Genomic DNA, 23370 nt, shown 5'->3' with positions numbered 1-23370 from the left:
TCCTCAATTATGTATGAATAATACCTTTTTTTTTATCTTTAGAGGAAGGGAAGGAGAGGAGGCAAGAAGGATCCATGTAAGGTTGCCTCTCGTGAGTCCCCTGCTGGGCACTGGCCTGCAACCCAGGCATATGCCCTGACTGGGAATCAAACCCTGATCGTGTGGTTCACAGGCCCGCACTCAATCCACTGAGCTACACCAGCCAGGGCCTGATTAATACCTTTTAAAAAAAGCATTCAACATCTGTTTTTGATCAGTGAAGGATCATCCAGCTTATCAAACCATTGTTCTGTTCATTTATGTCCAATTCCTATGTGGCTACAGTAGAGTCTTTAAAATGTGCATTCTTTCTTAGAAGATCTCTGCATCAGGAGAAAATGGTGTTCCTGGATTTTTTGGTGATATATAATTTAGAAAACTTGAAACAATGAGTATTCTGTAGAAATTTAACTTGGAAGCTAGAATTGGCAGGAGACTGACTTAACAGTATGTCTTGGAGGCAGATGTGAAGGGGTGGTTGCATTGCAGGGATCTGTACCTTAGGCCCCACTGTTGATAAATTGTTAGAGTTCAACCTCTACACCTCACTGTCCTCATTTGTAAAATGGAGTAATCATAGTTCATACTTTATACAGTTGTGAGGATCAAGTGAGTTAAAACACTTAAAGCATTTAGAATGATGTGTAGTATAAAGTAGGCATTCAATAAATGTTAGTTATCATCTGAAGAAATTAGAGGACTGATTAATTTAAAAATTTTTAAATTAACAAATGACGTTTTCAGTGCCACTTCACAGTTTTGTAGTATAAGTTAGAAGTGATTTTTTTAATCCTCACCCAAGGACATGCTTATTGATTTTGTCCTTGGGTGAGGGTAAAGGGAGAGAGGGGGAGAGAAACATCAATCAGCTGCCTCTCGTATGCTCCCTGCCTGGGATCTGAACCTGTAACCTAGGCATGTGCCCTGACTGGGAATCAAACCCACAACCTTTCAGTTTATGGGATGATGCTTTAACTGAGCCACAATGGCCAAGGCTGATTTTTTTCAGTTGTAAGAAAATTTTCCAAATTAACATATTTGTAAGTCAGAAAAGATGTACTGTAGAAGAATCTGTAACATTTACATTGGTCCAAACAGAAAAAGTCTTTTATCCTCTTCATGTAGAAGAAATGCTGTATGCAATTAGTGTGTGCGTGTGACCTATCTCCCTTGGCATTCAAAAGTGTTAAAAGGACACATTAATTTCCAAGAGAATTTTGAAAAATACTAGTCCCTAGAGTTCAGACTGCTTTTTTAGAAAAACACCTCAACCCAGAGACATAGAATCTGAAACTAGTAAGACCTGAGTATCCAGATTTAGGCATAAACTTTGGACAAGTTCTTTAACCTCTCTGTGATCACTTACTTCTAAAATGAAAGTAATAATGCCTCCTCTCTCCAATGGTAGACCTAAATGAGCTAATGTGTATCAGTGTGCCCTCTGAACCATAAATTCAAGTTTCTGTACTCATTTATGATTTAAAAAATGACAAATGTGCTTATTTCTGTAAGTATTAAAAGATGTACAAATACAAATTGGTCCTTAGAACATGTTGGAAAGACTAGGTTATTATTGCCTCCAGTCTATAGGCTCTCATATAGGAAAAGCTAATTGCTGAAATGGGAAAATATTTATATCCTCCTTTGAAGATATAAAATTGTTTATTTAGCTCACCAGAAAAATACTTATATTGAATGCTTAACAAATCCTGCAAAATATTAATCATTATAAGCTAAACAATACTAAAATTTGAGTGAAAAGTTTCAAAATAAGCATTTTGTGGTATTACAAAAATCAAATAGCATTTCCATGCTGTGGTATCCCTTTGCATAAGTGCCTTCCTATGTCAAAATGTGTGACTTTTTCGCGTTTCTATAACTCATTGTTGAAAAGAAAGCCAAAGGCACAAAATAGAGTCAGTTGTAGACTTAGTACCCAATGGCAGTTCCAAACTTCTCCAGGAACGTAATCTTAATGGATCAGTCTGGAATTTTCTGGTAAGTACCAATGAGGTATTATGTCATGTGACTCTCTATATTTCCTTCACCTCCAGAAGCTGACACAACCTGCCTCACAAGAACCCCTCTCCTACTCTAAGGAAAGTTAACCTAGCCTGAAAACAATGTTCTTTTTTTTTTGCTAATAACCTTGTCCCACCCAATTTCTGCCTATAAAGGCCTTCCATATCCTATAGCTTCTTGGAGCACCTCTCTACTCGCCAGATTGGATGCTGCCTGATTCACCAATTGCTCAATACAGTTAGATCTTAACATTTACTCTATATAGAGTTTTTGGTCTTTAACATGTTTAAAAGTTTGACTTCTTTTTCAGATGGCATTCAAAAGTTCCAGATAACTCATACTGCATACATGAAGTATTGATTAGGTAGAATAATTCCTGGAGTGGAACAGTGGCATTATTTTCTGTACACATTTCTCTTTAACATCTACTTCTGCCAGTCAGTCATTCTGAGTATAAGTATTTCCCTCTTTGAGGGCTTTTCTTCTGGAGAATTACTTGGCTTTAAATACTGACCTATTTCATAGTTCTCATGACTAGGTAAATTATAATGTTGTTAATTTTCTATTTTATTGTAGGAAAAAGCCCACTGAACACAGCCAAATCTACATGCTGGTTTGCAGTGTCACAATAATTGGATTTTAGTGAATACTGCACTACACATTAATCTGTTAGTTAACAGATAATCAGGGCTACACCTTCAGAATGCAACAGGTGAAATTCAGTCTTTCAAAAGGCAAAGGATAACTCTAAGTACTGGGTTCAAAGGATTTATGAGTTCATTACACATAGCAGTAGGTATTTAATACTAATATAAAAAATGAAGTCTTTATAAATTAAATGGTGGTAATACGGTATCACCTGGTTAGTTAAGTGCTTCTGTTTGTTTTAATGTCTTTGTATCCAGGTATTGCTGGTCATGGAAATGGCGGCAACTAGAAAGAGGGGTTGGAGAAAGATGCACACGCATATGCGTGCATTCGCAGAGTCATTTTTTTAAACTCAGGTTTCCGTAACTGCAGACTTGCTCTTTACGTCTTAGTGGAATGTGATGGAGCTGAAACAGGAGTTTGAAAGTGATATGGCAAACAAAAATGAAATGCATTTGAAAAGACCATATTTTCTTATGTTATCCTTGAAAAGTTTTGTTCTAACAAAACTCTTATTTAAAAGAAATATTCCTACCCCCAAGATCAAAACAGCCAAAACAACAATACCCTTTACTCCTGGTTATTAGAACAAATATCTGTTTTTATGGGATTATTCTGATTCTTTCAACTTTGGGTAAAACTTTATTATGTGTGTTTCTTCTGCTTCTAAGCATATCGGCAGGATCATAAAGGTACTTAGGTGCCCCAGGGAATGCTGAGCTGTTGTTTGGGGTAATTTAAAACTCTTACCTAAGGCAACATTTTGAGAGTCCAAGAGCATTTTTCTTTTACACTGTAGTTTCATGTACATTCCAGGGCAATTTCAATTGGTTAGGATAGTTTCTATTTTCTATTCAAAAACTGTTGAAAAAGCATGTCAGATTTGAATTTCAGCAATGAATGGCAACCATTACAGGCATATCATATGAAACAAAAACTTTTGGGGTATTAAAAAAGAAATTATATTTTTGTAAAACGAAAAATGGTTATAATTTTTAAAAATACAATCATTCAGATTAACACACAAATATCACAAAACAAGTACAAATGTATTTCATTTTTATTACATATCCCTTTCACTATTTATGAGCACATAATTTTGCAACTAGCACAGAGCTCCACATAGGCAATTTAAAGTAAAAAATAAATGTCCTGCTTTTGGGGCTTGGTGCGGGGTGGGGGAGGGGAGCACAGAAAAAGCAACAATATATCATAGCTCTGATACAGGATTACATGGGATGTTGAGGATGCATTTCTACTCGACAGTGTAAGAGAATGGTGAGGTGAATTTTTGACTGTTTGATGGGGCGGGGGGGGGGGGGGGATTTAGAGAAACCTAAAGGCAACATGTTGATTTGACAGATTTGTATCAAAACTCTGCAAAATGCTACAGTTGTTTACGCTTTAACAAGCTCCTGAAATAGGATTGTATATATCTGTCAAACTGTGAAAGTTAATCAGGTCTAATCATAAATGTTCAGCCCAGCCCTGGCCACTAGTTCAGTTGGTTAGAGTGTCTGTCCCAGTACAAAGGTGCAGGTTGGATCTCCAGTCAGGGCAAATATAAGAATCAACCAATGAATGCATTAATATGTGGAACAACAAATTAATGTTTCTCTCTCTCCCTTCCTTCCCCTCTCTCTCTAAAACCAGTAAATTAAAACAAAAAAGTTTAGTTCCTAAACTTTTCTAATTTCTTTCTAGGGTTTGCCATATTACTTTGTTGCTTTTTAATCAAGAAATACATTTTCGCTTCGTGGTAAAAAAGTGTTTAGAGCTACGTTTTAACACGTTAATGCCAGGGAAGCAGCTTCCAGTAAATTGCCTCTAATCAAAATGCAACATTGCCTCTGTAGAACTATAACAGTCTCAAGCAGGTTTTTAAACTAGAATTGCCATGGCTCTTTCCTTTTCTAGAAGATGTTCTTCACTTACCATTGCACTCGTGTTGCTACCTGAATAAGCAACTTTGTCTTTTAAGTCAAACCTGTGGGGGTTGCAGCCTGGACAAAGAAACGAAAAGACATCCCTGCTGGAGATGAAGCTCCACCTGTTGAGGTTAGCTAGTTTACAGAGCCTTCTGCTTCTTTGCTCCAGGTAAGGGTGGATGGCAAGCACTCCGTCTCTAAGAACCCCCCACAGGAGCTTAGGCAATTTATCTTGCAAACGACTGCAATATTTGCCAGGCTGGCAGGCCCCTGCCAGTCAAGGGTGAGGGGACCGCCAGGCAGCCACTACTGCACAGCACAAAAGGCAGCACCTATTGTGAGGAGCCATCAGCCTTCTGTGGACCCTGCAGCTCCGGCGCTAGGGCATCATCTTCCGAGGGGATAAGGACTGCGTGGCTCGGGGAGAACCCAGGTGCACAAAAGAGAGGAAGGCTCCCCTCTGTGTAAAGGAAGAAAGCCTGACTCATGTCATGGCAGTGGCAGTGGCGGTGGCGGCAGCAGCGGCGGCTGCAGGCTCCTGGGAACCGAAACTCGTGATGCTGTTGCTGCGGAGAAAAGCCTCATTATCTATTCCGCAGGCGGGGGGGACACCACCCAGGGGCATACACCCGATACCTAGGGCTCCAACAACCTCCTGGCCATGCTCCCTTCACTCCCGCGGGTGCGCGCTCACGACCGCCTCGTGTGGAAAAAGAGCAGACACACCTAAACTGCGCGCGCCCCTCATCCTGCCCCACCCCCACTCAGGCAGTCTCAGAGGCCGACCCAGATTCGCTCCCCCGGACGAAATTCCCCACACACCCAACCCACGGCTTCAGTGCCTCCGCCAGCCTTTGGCTACTTCCGTCGGGATACCAGGCTCCCGCGGAGGTCCGAACACCCGTTGTCTCCTTTGCCTGACCCGGCTTTATGTCTGCGGCGCCCAAGCGCATGCGCAGACGCCATCTTCCCTCTTTCCCCTTGGCCGGCCTCTCCCCCGCTGCTGCCACCGCCTTCTCTGGCCGACGTTTGCCCCTCCTCCTCCTCCTCCTGCGCTCCGGCGCTGGTCCCTCCTCTCCCGATGCCGCGAGAGACTGGGGTATACGGTGAAGCGGGAGAAGAGCACTAGTAACAGCCCCCTCAGCCCCCTCCCCGCCCGCTGCCCTCCTTCGGCACTCACCCGCCCGGTTGGCCAACACCAACCAACCCCACCTCTCGTTCTTTGAACGGCATCGGCTGCAGTCGCTGCACCAGCACGTCTGGCCACCAACACCACCGAGAAAGGAGCAGCGGCCGCTTGTGGCCCCCTCCCACCTGGGCCGCGGGAGCAGCGGGGTGAGGACGATCTGGCTGCGGAGGAAGAGGATAGGAGTGGCTCGCACCCTCCACTCTAGCGCACGTCCCTCCACCCTTCGGAAAGGCTCCGGTGCCGGCCCCTTACTCCCCGAGGACTGTGCCGAGCCCAGGCGCCTGCCTGAGGGAGGAAAATGCTCGGACTCCATGGCTGCCAGTGATGGAGCGGTCCCTGGGCTCCCGCTGCCACTGCTGCCGCACCCTGGCCGTACTCCGCGAGGACCTGGCGTCTCTGCGTACCCGCCCGCGCCTCGTTGCTGGGCTCACCGTACGGGGCGCCCCGCCGCTGCTGCCGCCGCCGCCGCCGCCGCCGCCGCCCTGCTTGGAGCCTCATCGTCCCGGCCCCAGTCTTGGCCAGCGTTTCCTCCCGGAGCAGCCACCGCGAGCCCAGGGGGTTTGAAAGGGTCCGCGGGGCGAGGGGGGAGGGCCGAGCGGGGACCCCAGGGTCGAGAGGGGAGGTTTGAGCGACACTGAGCTGGGGGCTCGCCGGCCTCGGCAGCCGAGCTGGGGGTGGCAAGGGGAAGGCGACACTCACTTTGCACTGCCTTCGTGCAGAGCGACCAGGAGGGTTTTGCAGCAGCCGCTGTCGCCAGAGCGGCAGGAGGAGGGTTTGAGCTGGCCTCTGAGTAGTCTGGAGAAGGTGGGCATTTTTTGTTTTTTTTCCCAGCCCTCTCCTGGTCTCCTCCCTCCGCTTGTCTCCCCCTCCCTACCGCCCCACACCCCACGTGAAGCAGAATATAAAGGGGGGTGTGATATTAGAGGGGAAAGTGAATGGTGAAGGACTGAAGGGGTCCTTCGGGTCTCCGGCCGCCCTGTTCACCATCGTTCATCCTCCCTCCCCGAAGCTCGCTTTCGAAGGCAGGAGCGGCCGGCGCCTTAGGCTGAAGAGGAGGAGGAGGAGAAAGAGGGATCACGCCGGGCGGAGCATCGGGTCTGGTTTTCCTCCCGGCGTCTTGAATACAAAGATTACCCTGCTGAAGGGAATTGGCACTCGCCTCCTCCACCCCCGTACCCAACACAATGCACCAGCCGCCTGAGTCCACCACGGCCACGGCCACTGCCGCTGCCGCTGCAGACATTAGTGCTAGGAAGATGGCGCACCCAGCGATGTTTCCAAGAAGGGGCAGTGGCAGTGGCAGCGCCTCTGCTCTCAATGCAGCAGGTACCAGCGTTGTTAGTAATGCCCCATCTTCAGAGGATCTTCCACCTCCTTCGTTGCTTCAGCCGCCACCTCCTGCAGCATCATGTACTTCGGGACCACAACCTCCGCCTCCACAAAGCCTGAACCTCCTTTCGCAGGCTCAGCTGCAGACACAGCCTCTCCCACCAGGCGGAACTCAAATGAAAAAGAAAAGTGGCTTTCAGATAACTAGCGTTACCCCGGCCCAGATCTCCGCCAGCATCAGTTCTAACAACAGTATAGCAGAGGACACTGAGAGCTATGATGACCTGGATGAGTCTCACACAGAAGATCTTTCGTCTTCTGAGATCCTTGATGTATCACTTTCCAGGGCTACTGACTTAGGGGAACCTGAACGCAGCTCCTCAGAAGAGACGCTTAATAACTTCCAGGAAGCCGAGACACCTGGGGCAGTCTCTCCCAACCAGCCTCACCTTCCACAGCCTCATTTGCCTCACCTTCCACAACAGAATGTTGTGATTAATGGGAATGCTCATCCACACCACCTCCATCACCACCATCACATTCATCATGGGCACCACCTCCACCATGGGCACCACCACCCATCCCATGCTGGTGTGGCCAGTACATCCATTCCTGGAGGGCCACCCTCAAGCCCAATATCCAGAAAACTCTCTACAACTGGAAGCTCTGACAGTGTTATACCAGCTGCACCAACTTCTGCTGCATCATCGGGTGGCTCACCTGCATCTGTAATGACTAATATCCGTACTCCCAGTACTACCAGCAGTATAGGAGTAAATTCTGTTACTGGCACTAATACGATGAATAATATTACCATTACTGCTGTGGGTAGTTTTAATCCTAATGTGACAAGCAACGTGCTTGGTAATGCTAATATAACCCCAAGCAATATTCCTAGTGCTGCTAGTGTGAGTGTTGGGCTTGGAGTTAACAGCAGTGTTAATGTGAATATCTTGAGTGGCATGGGCAATGGTACTATTTCTTCCTCTGCTGTTGTTAACAGTGTACCTAATGCAGCTGCAGGGATGGCTGTGGGAGCAGTTTCAAGTCAGCAACAACAGCCAACAATTAATACTTCAAGGTTCAGAGTTGTGAAGTTAGATTCTAGTTCTGAACCCTTTAAAAAAGGTAGGTGGACTTGCACTGAGTTCTATGAAAAAGAGAATGCTGTACCTGTTACAGAAAGTGTGGTGATAAATAAATTGGTGGAAACTGTAAAACTAAACCCAATAGAAGTGACTTCTGAGAGGGAGAGCACTAGTGGGAGTTCAGTGAGCAGTAGTGTCAGCACACTGAGTCACTACACAGAGAGTGTGGGAAGTGGAGAGATGGGAGCCCCTACTGTGGTGGTGCAGCAACAGCAGCAGCAGCAACAACCAGCTCTTCAAGGTTTGGCCCTTCAGCAGATGGATTTCAGTAGCACTGGCCCGCAGAGTATTTCAGCAGTTAGTATACCACAGAGTGTTTCTCAGTCGCAGATCTCACAAGTACAATTACAGTCTCAAGAACTGAGCTATCAGCAAAAGCAAGGTGTTCAACCAGTACCTCTGCAAGCCGCTATCAATGCTGTGACTGGTATCCAGCCATCACCTGTTAATGTGGTTGGTATAACTTCAGCTTTAGGTCAGCAGCCTTCCATTTCTAGTTTGGCTCAGCCCCAACTGCCATATTCTCAGACGTCTCCTCCTGTGCAAGCTCCCCTTCCAGGGGCACCATCCCAACAGTTACAATATGGACAACAATCGACTGTTCCCACACAGATGGCTCCAGGTCACAGTAAACCACTAACTCAAATTCCTACTTCTGAGTTTGTACAGCAGCAGCCAAGCCTTCAAAAAGCAGTGTCCTCTGGTCAGCCCAGTTCTGCAGCAGTGGGAGCAGGAACAACGGTGATTCCTATGGCTCAGCCACAGAGTATCCAGCTGCCAGTACAGTCTGTGGCAGTCCAACCACAACCTGTAGGGGCATCTGGCCAGCCTGTTGGCCAGGCTCAAACAGCAGTATCTGCTGTACCTACTGGCAGTCAAATTGCAAATATTAGTCAACAAGCAAATGTACCCACCGCAGTGCAGCAGCCCTCGTCCCAAGTCACACCTGCAGTTATTCAGCAAGGTGCTCCTCCATCTTCACAAGTAGTTCCACCTGCTCAGACTGCGGTTCTTCATCAGGGAGTTCAAACTAGTGCTTCAAGCCTTCCTCAACAACTGGTCATTGCACCCCAAAGTACCTTGTTAACTGTGCCTCCCCAGCCACAAGGAGTAGAATCAGTAGCTCAAGGAGTTGTTTCACAGCAGTTGCCTGCAGTTAGTCCTGTACCCTCTGCTAGTAGTATTTCTGTTACAAATCAGGTTAGTTCAGCTGGTCCTTCTGGAATGTCTTCTGCCCCAACAAATGTGGTTCCACCACAGAATATAGCACAAACCCCTGCCACTCAAAATGGTAACGTGGTTCAAAGTGTTAGTCAACCTCCCTCCATAGCAGCTAATATAAATTTGCCTTTGGCACAACAGATATCACTAAGTTCTCAGTTCTCTGCACAATCATTAGCTCAGGCATTTGGAAGCCAAATTGAAGATGTCAGGCGCCCTGCGGAACCCTCCTTAGTTGGCTTACCTCAGACTATCAGTGGTGACAGTGGGGGAATATCAGCAGTTTCAGATGGGAGTAGCAGCAGCCTAGCAGCCTCTGCTTCTCTTTTCCCGTTGAAGGTGCTACCGCTGGTGGATGGCGAGGATGAGAGGTAAGATCATGCCATATTTCTGCAGACGTTCAACAGATTCAGAGTTTATTTAGTAGCTATATATGTAAATGTTATAAATAATATGTAAACATTTGACAAAATAGTTACTGAGCATTAAGAATAGGATTGGGAGCACTACGTGGTTTTTATTATTTATAAAATGCTTTTTTAAAAAGATGAGGGGAAAGTTAACTTTTAACCCATATAATAGTCTGTTCTTTTGAATGAGTAAAATCCTTATGATAATCTCCTGGGAGGGATAATGGTTCCCACATTTGTTTTTCCTTGACTGGACAGTCCTTTTCAGTTCTACTGTGTTTGATCTTAGTGTGTGAAAGATACTGTTACCCGCTTTTCCTAGTCAGACATTATAAGATAGATGCCTAATCTGGGTTATATAGTTTTCCCTCAAACTGTAATTAACCAACTTTTCTGTACCTATTTAATAGTCATTTTATGTGAACAGTAAAGGAGGAATGGGAATCTTAAGGGATTATTTTTGTGAGGGGAGGGTGTACACTGTCAAAATAACCAGATTTGTTTTTGATGGTAATAAGCTGTACGTTTTTATTTTTGTGTAGTAGATCAAGGTGGTAGCCATTTTAAAAGAGTGAAGGAAATACTGTATTTTGTTGTGTATAATGCATACCTTTTTGCCCCCAATTTTTTTATGTATTATGCATAAAAATGCTCATTATACATGTGTGTAATGATTACATACCATGGGTATAATAATGGGCAAAATTATCCCATGTATAATGCACACAAAACCGTGGGTGCACATTACCCACGGGAGCACATTATACATGGCAAAATACATAAGTCTTGGAGGGTTGAATTTATAGAGACATGAAAATAAGAGTTTGTTTTGCTAATCTACTCCACCTGTTCCCTTCTTTACTTATCAAAAAGCCCAATAAAGCCTAAAATATGTTATTAAACTAGTGTTTCCTTAACTGAATTGGAAATAATGTGCTAATCACGCTTACAGGATCAAATTGTCTTTGAGGCTGACACTGGCTAGAAAAGCTGTAAAATATCTCATGATTCTACATTGCTTTAAATAAGTTAACTTTAAAGGAATGTTTTAACAAATTTGCCAGTCTGACTAACCTTGATCAAAAATAATACAGGAGTTATGGAACCGAGGAACTTTGAGAAACTTGAAAGTTATTTAATTATTTTAGTGTTAGTTGGAGAGTTTTGTGATTGAACTTTCAAAAATCAATAGGAACATTTATATTCTGAATGGATATTTGTGGTTTTCACTTTGGAAAAATTAAGCATATTTCAAAAGGATTGCCATTTTAGTAAAATAAAATGACCAAATATTTCAGTAAGGGTTTCATGATTTTTTTAGTTACTTAAAAGAAGGTAAAAGACATGGTTTATTGAAAGAATTTAAAATCTTGTTACCTAACCAAATGTATTCTGTACTAGGTACTTTAAACTACTTTAAAAGGTAGACCTTTTGTAGGAGGTAGTTTCATTAATAGTCTATTATAATTATTGTTAAACCTTTAATTTTATTATATCATGCTGATATTCATTTGTAATTGCTAATATTCAGCTCTAACTTTATAGATTATTACCTCAAATATTAATGTTTTTTAAATCTAAAGGGTGTAATCAGGGTGAAGTCCTTATAAAAACAGATATAGTGTATGGATGGTAAATTTAGAGAAATGAAAGACTGGTGAAATATATAAATGAAAATTGAACATTTTGACTTCAGACCTGCCATGATTTTTGTTAATTACTATGTGGTCTACTGGCATGACTTGCTGTTTTTTTCCTTCTGGCGGTATAGCGTGATAGAACTTTCCACATCTTGCTTTTCCAGACAAAGTCAGATGTTGGTACCTTCAACCAGGTTTTTGGCTGTAGGGATAAAGTCCCAGTTTAAGGTATTAATAATAAAAAAATAATTTTTCCACATAGTGACAGAGATGAAGATTACTGAGGGACAAATTAGGTAGAAAGGTTTGGAATTGAAGGGACAAAAAGATACTGAGCAATATGAGTAAATACTGGTATTAAGTAACTTGAGTTAACTGTACCTTTTTTCAGTTTACTACATATTTGAGCCTTTGTTAAGTTCACATAAAAGTTAAGGCATCAAATCTTGAGAATTTTTGTTTCAGAGTTATCCTTTAAATTCTGAAAAATAAAAATATTTCACCCCCAAAATACCTGTAAAGGTCAGAAAAGCTAAATATGTATATTATTTTCTTTATTTTTGAAATAATAGTATTTTAGTAATAATAATAATAAAATAGTATTTTAGAAATAATATGTATATTATTTCTCTATTTCCTTATTGCAAATTATTTCTTTTGTCAGTATAGTTTGGGAAAAAATGTTTTATTTAAATTTTCCCTTGGAAGGGAATTTGAGAATATCTGCAAAAGAAAAAATGATAATGATTTAAAAAATTCTTTCTACCTTTTCTTCTCATGTTAGTTTGTGTATCACTTGCATATTCTGGGTTTGGTCACCTGTTAGTCTCCCCTGGAGAAAGGGATACATTATAATAAATGTGATTTCAAAAACATGTGAACAAACTTTTGGTTGGTAGGACAAACCAAGAGTTATTCTTTAGTCATCTTTTGAAATAGTGCTCAATATTTTAAATTAAAAAAAATGTAAAGAAATGTTTATTAGACAGGTGGAAAATGTTTTAGTTGGCCACTAGCAGAAACTATAAAGATAAGAAACATAGATCAGACAGTGAATTGTTTTAAAAAGTTCATTCTCATTAAAAAGGTTTTAATGTTTTATTTTAGTCTATAGCATGAATTTATCATTTCAACACAGGGGAAGTTAGAGGTATTTAACACTAATACATAATCTTTTGTGTTTTGTGATTATTAGTATAGCCTCTTATGTGAAATTGTTCAAACTTCCATTCATCCTTCAAAACAGCTCAGATGTTACCTCTGAAGCATTCTCTTCACCTAGGGAATGTTTCCTTAGCACTTTTTAGTGTTCCTCTATGTAAGGCAATGAACACATTCAATTTATGTTTACCCATTTTTTCCTCAAGACTGAGTTCCTCAAGGGCAATAACTAAATATTTTTGAATGAATTAATGAACATAACTTTCTCTGTTTCTCCTATCATGACTTAAAATTTATATTTCCTTAAGCACAATTGTTAGAGATACAGGATCATATAATTTATGTGACAAATTAAAAAGAACTGAATAAAAAAGTTTACTTTTTGTACCTGTTTTACCTCATCATTCCTTGAGCTGAATTGATATTGACCTTCTAAATATGGTAGGCCCTCAAATATTTATTAAAGAGAAATGAGATTTATCTACAATATAAAATAGGAGTAATATTCATTTCCCCTACTTCTGAGAATGTTAGCATCAGATAAAATACTTTAACTGTGAAATAGTAATTTTGGAGTTTTCATTATATTTAGAGTAGTCCTGCACAAAGTCAAATAATTTACGTGGTTATTAAACAAAAGCTTCCTGAACTCTTCCTTTCCATTTTCCCTTTCCTAGAAGCAATTACTTTCACCTGTTTTAGATGATTATTGTGATCTTTACTCTGTAGTCTCTAAATAACTCATAGTGGTTAGGAGCATGGACTCTGGAATTAGATTGCTTAGGTTTGTCATTTACTAGTTTTATGTAATGTTGGGCTACTTAACCCCTCTGTCTCAGTTTGTCCATTTAAAAAATAGGGATTAATAGTACCTACCTCACTGGTTTGTTACAAGAACTAAGGGAATTTGGAAAGCCCTTAGAACTGTGTCTAATTCATGTGCCCTATATAAATATATGTTAAGTAAAATACTTGTTGCTTTTGTTTTTGGCTTTATGAACTTCCTGGATATAAAGATTTAACTGTTGTCATCACCTACTCCTGTACAATGTTCTGCACTTGCCTGTCTTCTCCCATCCCACAGCTATCTAGTAAGCGTAGTATACTACTCTGTGGTATATACATATTTCTGTATACAATTTAGCATATAAAATGTTCGTGAGTTGTTCCCCCTGCATTACCAAGTTTTCATATGTTATTGTAATCTGTTTCCTTCAAGTTGTGTTTTGTTCCATTTTTGTGTGTTTTGGGTTTTACCCGTTGTGATAAAGTCTTTTCTCAGGTGTCTGGAGATTCTTGGTTGTCTGCTTGCACTTAAATGCGTAAAGAACTGATAAATTCTTAGTGTGACTCGTTGACTGTTGCTATAGATAGGTTGATCTGGCTGGAGTTCATTGTCATACAGTTCCATCCCCTGCACACCTTGTAATTTTCTGTATAGTTATTAGTAATTCAACTTTCCATCAAATATTTCTCAAGATGTTCAGAAATATCAGGTATGGTTATCAATTTTGTCTTCCTGAGGAAGTTTCTCTTTTTAAAAATATTTTTTACTTATTTATCTTTAGAGGGGAAGGGAAGGAGAGAGGGAGAGAAATATCAGTGTATGGTTGCCTCTGGTGTGTCCCCTGCCGGGAACTGGCCTGCAACCCAGGCATGTTCCCTGACTGGGAATTGAACCGCGATCATGTAGTTCGCAGGCCCATGCTCAATTCACTGAGCTATGCCAGCCAGGGCGGAAGTTTCTCTTTTATCCCTCAGACTTCCATTGTGGACTGATTGTCCTCTACACTTGGTACACAAGTTTTATCATGGGAGTCTCTTCATTTTCTCCTGTGGTTAAATCTTCATTTTCCAGTGACAGATGTCATGTTTATTCTTGGTTTACTTGATGTTTTAAAATCATTTTAGTTTGCCTTGACACTTGTTTGATTGTATTATTTTACAGTTTTGCTCTTGTTGCTTTTTTAGTTTCTATATTGCTTTTGATTAAGTTGGAAGCTGTTCTGATTCCTTGTATATTGTGTGTGATCTGTATGTATGTGGTTTGTTTTGTATTTTCCCCTTGTTTACTCTTTCTTCTCACTTTTTAAATTTCTGAAAATTCTTAAGATTATATTTGTTTCCAGTGTTCTGAAATTTTACAGTGAAAGGATCCTAGGGTTGGGTTTGTTTTCATACATGGTACTGAGTATATGACATGACCTTTCAGCCCGTAAGCATCTTTTCATCCTGAGATTATTTTTTGAAGAAGGTTGTTAATTCTTTCCATTTTCTCCCTTTTTTCCCTTTCTCAAACTTCTTTTATTGGGATAATGGATTTTCATGACCAGGCTTCTACTTTTCTCATATTTTCTTTTCTAAATCTTTTTTTTTGCTGTACTTCTATAGAGTTTTCATCTGTTATATATTTAATTTCCAAGAGCTTTTGTTTTTGTCTTTGCTTCATTTAAATAGTATCCTGTTCTAAAAATAATAGCACTTTTTCTTAGCTGTCTAAATATATAAATGATAGCTTTTTAGAAGATATTTTTCCTTCCTGTGTGATATGCCTCCAGTTTTGCCTGCCTGCCTTCCTTCTTTCTTTCCTCTTTCTCTCTTTCTCTTTCTCTCTCTCTCTTTCTCTCTTTCTGTTTTTATTTGGTTCTGGGTAAGGGTAGGGGAATAGAATGCTGAATTATAAAGTCTTTTTAGCCTCCCTGGATGGTACCAGGCTGGGCTGTTTGATTGCAGGCCTCTTGGTGTCAGTTTCTTCAGATCTTTTCTAGCCGGCTAGATTCCCTTTAGAAGGCTCTTCTGATTCTTGCATGGAGGTGAAGGCCTACGTACATTTTGGGGGAAGGGGAGAGGGGAATGGAATAAAAGATTTTGGGGAGTCTTAGCAACTTCATAAATGTTTCTTCACTTAATCATCTTGTTTGCCGTGTCTGATTTCTTCAGTCTTGGGATCTTGTGTTTCATATTCTCCAGAGCATGTATTTTCAGTTTTGTTTTTTTTTTTTTTTTTTTACTGGTTTAGGGAGGGACATTTGGATCTGTGGGGTTTGTTGCTTAAAGAGGCTTTTAAAATAAACCTTATTTTAGCACCCTCTCTCTCTCACATCCCACATCAGATGTTATGTGGTACTGCCAATTCCTGAGTCTTTTGGGGATTTTACAGTTTAAATTGGGTTTATTCTTGGCTTTCTCTACTATTTGCTAAAGATTTGATTTTCTAGTGTTTTGCTAAGTCATTTGTCACTCAGCCATCTGTTTTCCAGCTTCCAAATTTTTGTTGCTATTGTCTTTGCACTTGTTCTCTGAAGTTTTTTGACCTTGTGTCTTTATATCTTAAAAAAAGTTCCTTTATGTCATTTAGTGGGATTTTTACAAAAGGAGTGTAGATAGATGTGTGTGTTTACTATTATTGACACCTATCTTAACTGGAATACTACACTATTAAATGTAAGAGCTGTGTGAATTTTAATTAAGTAGTTGCTCCAAGATTTGATCTATAATATTTATAATATACATTTTTCAGAGTAGAGTTGCTTAGCTTATATCTAGCAGAAAAAGGAGTAGTATCTAACCCCGTATTTCCATCCACAGAAATGATAAAACTGTTAGAATTAGATTCAATTAATATTTATTATCACATTTAATCATCTCAACAGTCTTTTGAATGAAATTTCTTCTCTTTTACTGGTGAATAAACTGAAGCTTGGCTTATTGGAGAGGCAAAGTGAGTTGTCTGAGTTTCCATATATTGCAGTAAAGCAGATAGGATCAAAAGCCATTTTTCCAATTGAAAATTTAGTGCTGATTCTACTATTTATAGACAACAAGAAGTAATGCTGATGTCCATAAATAATATTAGAGTGGCTATAATCATGAAAAAAGACAGGCTTCATTGATGTGTGTAGAACATACTAACATTTACCTATAAAACCTTGGCCAAAAAGAAGTGGGTGAAGTCATCATAGTGGTGTACCTGGAATGCAGTAGACTTCAAAATGTTAAATGAATTAATATTAATTTTTTTTCTTTTGAAAGGTGTGTGAAAATTATCTTTTCAGGAAACTTATTTTAATTTTCTAATTTAAATTCAGTCTTTGTAAAACTGGCTTCAGAATTGTAAAAACAATTAAATTTATTTCTTGTTTAGAAAGTTTACCGTATTTTTCGGACTGTATGATGTACCTTTTTACTACATTTTTTGCTTTAAAATTTCCCCCCTGAGAAATTGTGATGGGTCCACACCACAAGACACACCTAGGTTTTAGAAGAGGAAAATAGGGAAATTTTTTGAAGCAAAAAATGTGGTAAAAAAGTGCATCTTATAGTTTGAAAAATACAGTTATTTAAAAATGTGAAACTGTAAAGCATGACTTGTTCTGATCATGTAATATTAGCACCCTCATGGTGTGTTTTTTTCCCATGTCCTTGTGTTGTTAGGGTTGACTATATATATCGTGGTAAGAGTATGCTTTAATGGCTCATTAAAAGGTTACGTGAGGGAAAACAACTTTAAGTATGTTTACATTATTTTGAATAACTATTTAGGAGTTTTAGATGCTATAATGACTTTTCCCCCTAGATTATGTATACTAAAATGTCATCCCCATTGTCTGTGTTTCTCTTCCTCCCCCCATCTTCCTGTATTTTCTTTTTTTGTTACAAGTCAGTTTGACCTGGAAATCTTACTTGACCTTTTGTTGTTAGGCCAAGTTACCTTTTGTTTTACTTGCTTCCTGAAACACTCTTTTGCTTTCAGTGATAGCCTTCTTAGTTTCTTCCCACTTTACTGGCCACTTCTTTTCAATTAATTTCGCATTCACTTTATCAGACTCAGTGTTGCAGCTTCTTTGGATTTCTGAGTCCTCTTCCTACAACCCTTTCCCCAGGAAATCATCTGTTCTCTGGCTTTAAATACAGTCTGTATGCTGTCAGCTCCTGAATGCATATTACTAGCCCACACTTATTAAGTTTGACTGAGAGACATCTGCCTTTATAATACCTCTATTTGCATTCGTGTAGGCCTCTCAATGTCAACAGATCATAGACTTTATGTAAACTGTCGGATTTTCTCCTTTGGTCATTCTCATTTTAACATTGTTTTGTACTCTGCAATGGCTTCTCACTAGCCTCCTGCAAACCATCTTGCCTTTCTCTAATATTATATCTTGTAGTCAGAATGATGTTCTTAAAATGGAAATCTGTTCAGATCACTTACCCAAACCCCTTTAAAGCTGTCCCATTTCTTTTGTTTATTTCTGGCCTTATATTTCATTTTCTCCCTCACTTTCTGCATTCCCATTGCTTTCTTTCAGTTCCTCAAGTTGCCATCTATTCTCACTTTTCCCTCTATGCTTTAACACATTATGTTCCTGTACCTGAATTTCCCCTATTTCACCTCCCTTTCATTCCTCTTTAAAGCCTGATTGTCACTTTTTGAGAGGCCTTCTCTGACATACCAATCTAAATTTAGGTTCTTTGTTAAAAATCTTCAGTAGTACCTTGTTCCTTTGTAATGCTTATTATAGTTTGTAATGTTTTCTTTGACTACCTGTTTGATGATTTCAAGCTTCATAAGAGGGATGTTTGGTATGCTGCTATACAGCTAAAGTGTGTATTTCAGTGTCTTACAAACACTAGGTACTCAATAAAAATCTGCTTAATGAGTAAATGAAGAAAAGTATTTTTAATATAACATAAGGACAATTTATTTTTTAAAAATTGCTGGTATGATATATTTGAAAGGTAGATAAGTTCTTTGTGATTATTTGATATCACTCTTTTCTCCTTTAGTAGAGGTGATTGAGAATTAATTACTTTTTCCCATTTGATCCAAAAAAATCAATGTGTAGTTGCTGTTTTTAACAAGCAGTTTATTTTATGTTTATACTTATTTTGTATGTATTTTTCAAAGGTTTTATTTATTTATTTTTAGAGAAATGGGTAGGGAGGGAGAAAGAGAGGGAAGGAAACATGGATATGTGAGAGATACATTAAGTGGTTGCCTCTTGCATATATACCCAAATGAGGACCTGGCTTAAACCCAGGCATGTGCCCTGTCTGGAAATCGTATCAGCAACACTTTGGTTCACAGGCCAGTGCTCAATCCACTGAGCCACACCTGCCAGGGCTATTTTGTATTTAATACTTATGTTTATGCCAGTAAGATTTCTCCAGCTTGAACAAAACAAAAACCCTTTTATTTCAAAATTAGAATATCAGTATTTATCTACTTTTGACTGGGTCAGCTATTTAGCGTATTATGATTCTTAAATATTTAAGTATTACCTTGGAAGTCTTTATGCAGTTTCAGCTGTTGAAAATATAAACATTTAACTGGTAAAATGACATGTTTGTATTAAGAAACTTTTCTTTTTTCCCCCTTTTAAAAAAATATTTTATTGATTATGCTATTACAGTCGTCCCATTCCCCCTCTTCATTCCTCTATACTCTGCACACCCTCTCCCACCCACATTTCCATTTAGTTCATGTCCATGTGTCATAAGTTCTTTGGCTTCTACATTTCCCATATTATTCTTACTCTCCCCCTGTCTATTTTCTACCTACCATCTATGCTACTGTTCTCTGTACCTTTTCTTCCCTCTCTCCTCCTCCCACTCCCCCATTGCTAACCCTCCATGTGATTTCCATTTCTGTGGTTCTGCTCCTGTTTTTGTTTTACGTGTGGTTGTTAATAATTGTGAGTTTGCTGTCACTTTACTGTACATGTTGTTTAATCTTCTTTTTCTTCGATAAGTCCCTTCAACATTTCATATAATAAGGGCTTGGTGATGATGAACTCCTTGAACTTGACCTTATCTGAGAAACACTTTATCTGCCCTTTCATTTTAAATGAAAGCTTTGCTAGATAGAGTAATCTTGGATGTAGGTCCTTGACTTTCATCACTTGGAATACTTCTTTTCAGCCCCTTCTTACCTATAAGGTCTCTTTTGAGAAATCAGCTGACAGTCTGCTGGGAACTTCTTTGTAGGTAACTGTCTCCTTATCTCTTGCAGCTTCTAGAATTCTCTCCTTCATTTCAATCTTGGCTAATGTAATTATGATGTGCCTTGGTGTGTTCCTTCTTGGGTCCAACTTCTTTGGGACTCTCTGAGCTTCCTGGACTTCCTGGAAGTCTATTTCCTTTGCCAGATTGGGGAATTTCTCCTTTATTATTTGGTCAAATAACTTTTCCACTTGTTGCTGTTCCTTTTCCTCCCTTTCTGGTACCCCTATAATTGAGATGTTGGCACGTTTAAAGATGTCCTGGAGGTTCCTAAGCCTGTCCTCATTTTTTTGAATTCTTGTTTCTTCATTCTTTTCTGTTTGGTTGTGTTCTTCTTCCTTTTGGTCCACTCCATTGATTTGAGTCCCAGTTTCCTTCCCATCGCTATTGGTTCCCTGTGCATTTTCCTTCATTTAACTTAGCATAGCCTTCTTCTTCTCGTGTAATTTGCGACCAAATTCATCTAATTCTGTGAGCATCCTGATCACCAGTGCTTTGAACTGTGCATCTGATAGGTTGGCTATCTCTTTGTTGCTTAATTGTATTTGCTGTGGAGCTTTGATGTGTTCTTCCATTTGGGCCATTTTTTTTTTTTGTCTTGTCCTGCCTGTTCTGTATTGAGGGGAGGAGCCTTAGGTGTTCACCAGGACGGGGTCACACAGGTCAGTGGGTTGTGATGCTTGTGATGCTGGACGTGTGGCTGGAGTCAGGAAACAATGGTGCTTTCTCTGCTCTCTGCTGGATTTCAGTTATTTCCTCGCTTCCTCCAAGCAAACCGGGCCTTTCTGGTGCTGATTCCCATGTGGGTGGGCTTATATACTTTCTAGTACCCTCTGGGTCTCTCCAGCGCACTCTCCTGTGGGTCTGGGAGTCTCTCCTGGCACTTCACCCCCCATAGGTGTTTTCATTTGGTGTTTTGAGGCTTTATTTCCCCACTCTGGAGCCCTGGGTTGTGTGGTCTGTCTCCCTCCCCGGTTCTGCCTGGTTTATCTGTGCTTGAATGTGGGACCACCTGGTCTGCCAGCTGCCTTGTCCTCCATGCCCCTCCACAATCTGTGGCCTTGCTGGGTCCACTGGCTGCCACCCCTCATGCCTGGTGTCTGCCAGGCACTGCTTTTTTTTGTTGCGACCCCTCTCCACTGAGCCTTCTAACTCCACCTCTCCTACCTGTCTTGGATGAATGTGTCTATTTTAACTCCTTGGTTGTCGGACTTTTGCACAGTTCAGTTTTCAATCAGTACTGATTTTTTTGTTTCTAAATTTTTGTTGTCTTTATGTTGGTTGTGTGAGGAGGCACAGTGTGTCTACCTACACATCCATCTTGACTGGAAGTAGAAAGTTTTCTTTATTAAAGAACTTTCTTTGTTGAACAGTTTAGTCACCTTTGAGTTAATTACTTGTTTAAGATTCCCAATTGATCTATATTACTTAGTGGTTATTGCAGTTATTTGTTACTAAACCAGTAAGTTATAGACCATGTCAAGGGAGAAGAACCATGGAACAGTTTTGTCAGAGATCAGAATTAGCAAGAAATGTAACTGATTATATATGGGTATTAAATGGGAGTAAAAAAAGCATTAAGAGGGAAAATGTATTGGGTTGTCCAAAAAGTCCATTTAGTTTTTTTTGTAGAAAGGCACATTTTTCATTTTCACCAATAATCTTTATTGATCAGGGTATTTTGAATATGTCAGCTATCTCATGCTATTGACTTCTCGTGGGTAGAGGCCAGATGTGCTGCTAAACACCTTCCAATGCATAAACCAGTCTTACAGCAAAGAATTATTTGTCCAAAATGTCAATAGTACCAAGAAAGACTTTTGGCACATTCCATCAGTCACAACACCTTCATACACGGCAGAAATCTTTTTTTGCATTTCAGTCATATTTTTACTTTTCTTGAAATAATAAAGCATAATATGTCAAAAATGTTTTGTATTTTCTTCCATCTTCAATATTAAAATGGCTGCACGAAAATTCACCAGTTTTGATTTTTTTAAAAAAATGCATGCTGATGACAGCTGTCACAATACAACCCAACAAAATTGTTTCCAATGAAGTAAAAGACAACTAAGCACTATGAGAGCCACTGTACAGAAAAAACTAAGTCAACTTTTTGGCCAACCCAATAGAATGCCTTTATAGAAGGGCAAATACAGAATCTGATGTTGTAGTGCAGTGATTACCACCATTCTGAGAGTCTCTGAAGTCTTCTTATACTTTTTGTGGACATAGTATTGGAAGTGGTTGTCTTGCTTAAAAACACTTGACTGGAGAGAAGATTTACTGTGGCTTGATTTTACTGAATATTAACGTTAGATTATAGTGAATGGTTGCTCTTCCTCATCCATGGAGCCGTAGAATATAAAGGGTTACTCCGAACTTCATGTGGTTAAGACAAATGAAATAGCATCTTATTTTTCCAGGCCTTCCAGATTATTTTTGAATTATCAGCTCAGTGCTCAGGTTAAGGAACTCCTGATACCCCTTGTATGTCTGAGTACTCTTTTTTAGTTTTGAGTAAATTGTAGACAGATTTATTATAAAATTGCTTATTGTTAAGAGACTCCATTGTCTTTTAGCTCACCTAGTTACCTAGTTTCTTTGGTTATAGGTTTTCCGTATATAGTCACAAGGTAACAAAGAACATACTGACTTGTTAGGAATACTTTGAAGGTATAAATGTGCAATTGAAATAATATGTAACATTACATTTTTGCTATTCAATGGCTACGGTATTATGTATACGGGTAATAGTAGTAAGACCACATTCTCGTGCGATTTTGGGGGATTGTTTTAGCAAAGCACTTTGAAACAGATTTTGTTCTTTTGAGTTCTAGCAGTTTTAAAGTTGGTAAATGCTTTTGTTTAATTTTCACAGAGGAAAAAATGGAGTCTTTCATTTAGTTATTTGGTCAGTAATTAAATATTGTTTCTGTGGTATATTAGGTACTGATTTTAACTTGCTCATGGGCAGACTCTACACCAGTTTAGTAATGATAGCAGTAGGAATAGTTAAAATTTATAGTATTTATTACATGCACTTAACATATATCAACTTATTTAATTCTCCGAACAACCTTATTTATCCATTATGTATTCATAATCCATATACTGTTATTTATCCCCATTTTACAGGTAGGAAAACTGAAGCATAGAGAGATTAAGCTAAGCAATTTACAAAGTTACATAGGTAGTAAGTGGGAGCTGGGACTTAAACTGGGATTGAAATTCCAGAGTTGGTGTTCTTAACAGCTTTTGTGGTCTGTTGCCTCTGCAGCATATAATTAGAACCAGTGTATTCTGTTGTTTCCTCTGTCAACTTAAATGCTGAGAATTGCAGATATTTCTTATCTCCTTATATCCTCAAATACTATTGTTTTAATTTTGGAAGTTTGGGTAAGGATGCTAATCTTGTTCTTGTACTCAAGAATATAAATTCCATGAGAGCGAGAACCTTAGTCATCTCGTTTACGTCTGTATTCTCAATTCATGCCCTAGTGCTTGGCTTATAGTATTTTCTGAAATATTTGTTGAATAAGTGCATTCAGACATGTGGCAGAAAAAAACTCCACAAGCATCAAATATAGGGATATAACTACTGCCAAATACTTTGTCACTTTGTGGCTAAAG

General features: G+C 39.7%; 1 protein-coding gene across 5 annotated transcripts in view; it reads left to right on the top strand.

The window, feature by feature from the left end:
• Positions 1–6297: 6297 nt before the first annotated feature.
• The window catches only part of TSC22D1 (TSC22 domain family member 1), a 148167-nt gene continuing 131094 nt past the window's right edge, over positions 6298–23370 (top strand). For 3 of the 5 annotated variants that reach the window (XR_005070140.1, XR_005070139.1, XM_037070903.1), the window contains exon 1: positions 6963–9895. Coding sequence is in view for 3 of the 5 variants with exons in the window: in XM_037070903.1 (XP_036926798.1) it covers positions 7011–9895 (2885 nt within the window). In the remaining 2 variants the exon portion in view is untranslated. Of the gene's footprint in view, positions 6395–6419; positions 9896–23370 lie in introns of those variants that run through there. The other 2 variants (XM_037070900.1, XM_037070899.1) reach the window with 2 other exon arrangements.

This window comes from Sturnira hondurensis, unplaced genomic scaffold (genome assembly GCF_014824575.4).
Source record: "Sturnira hondurensis isolate 20B ecotype Veracruz unplaced genomic scaffold, ASM1482457v3 Scaffold0019117, whole genome shotgun sequence".
Lineage (NCBI taxonomy): Eukaryota > Metazoa > Chordata > Mammalia > Chiroptera > Phyllostomidae > Sturnira > Sturnira hondurensis.
The sequence above is the reverse complement of the archived record's forward strand: the minus strand, read 5'-3'. Positions and strand labels throughout refer to the sequence as shown.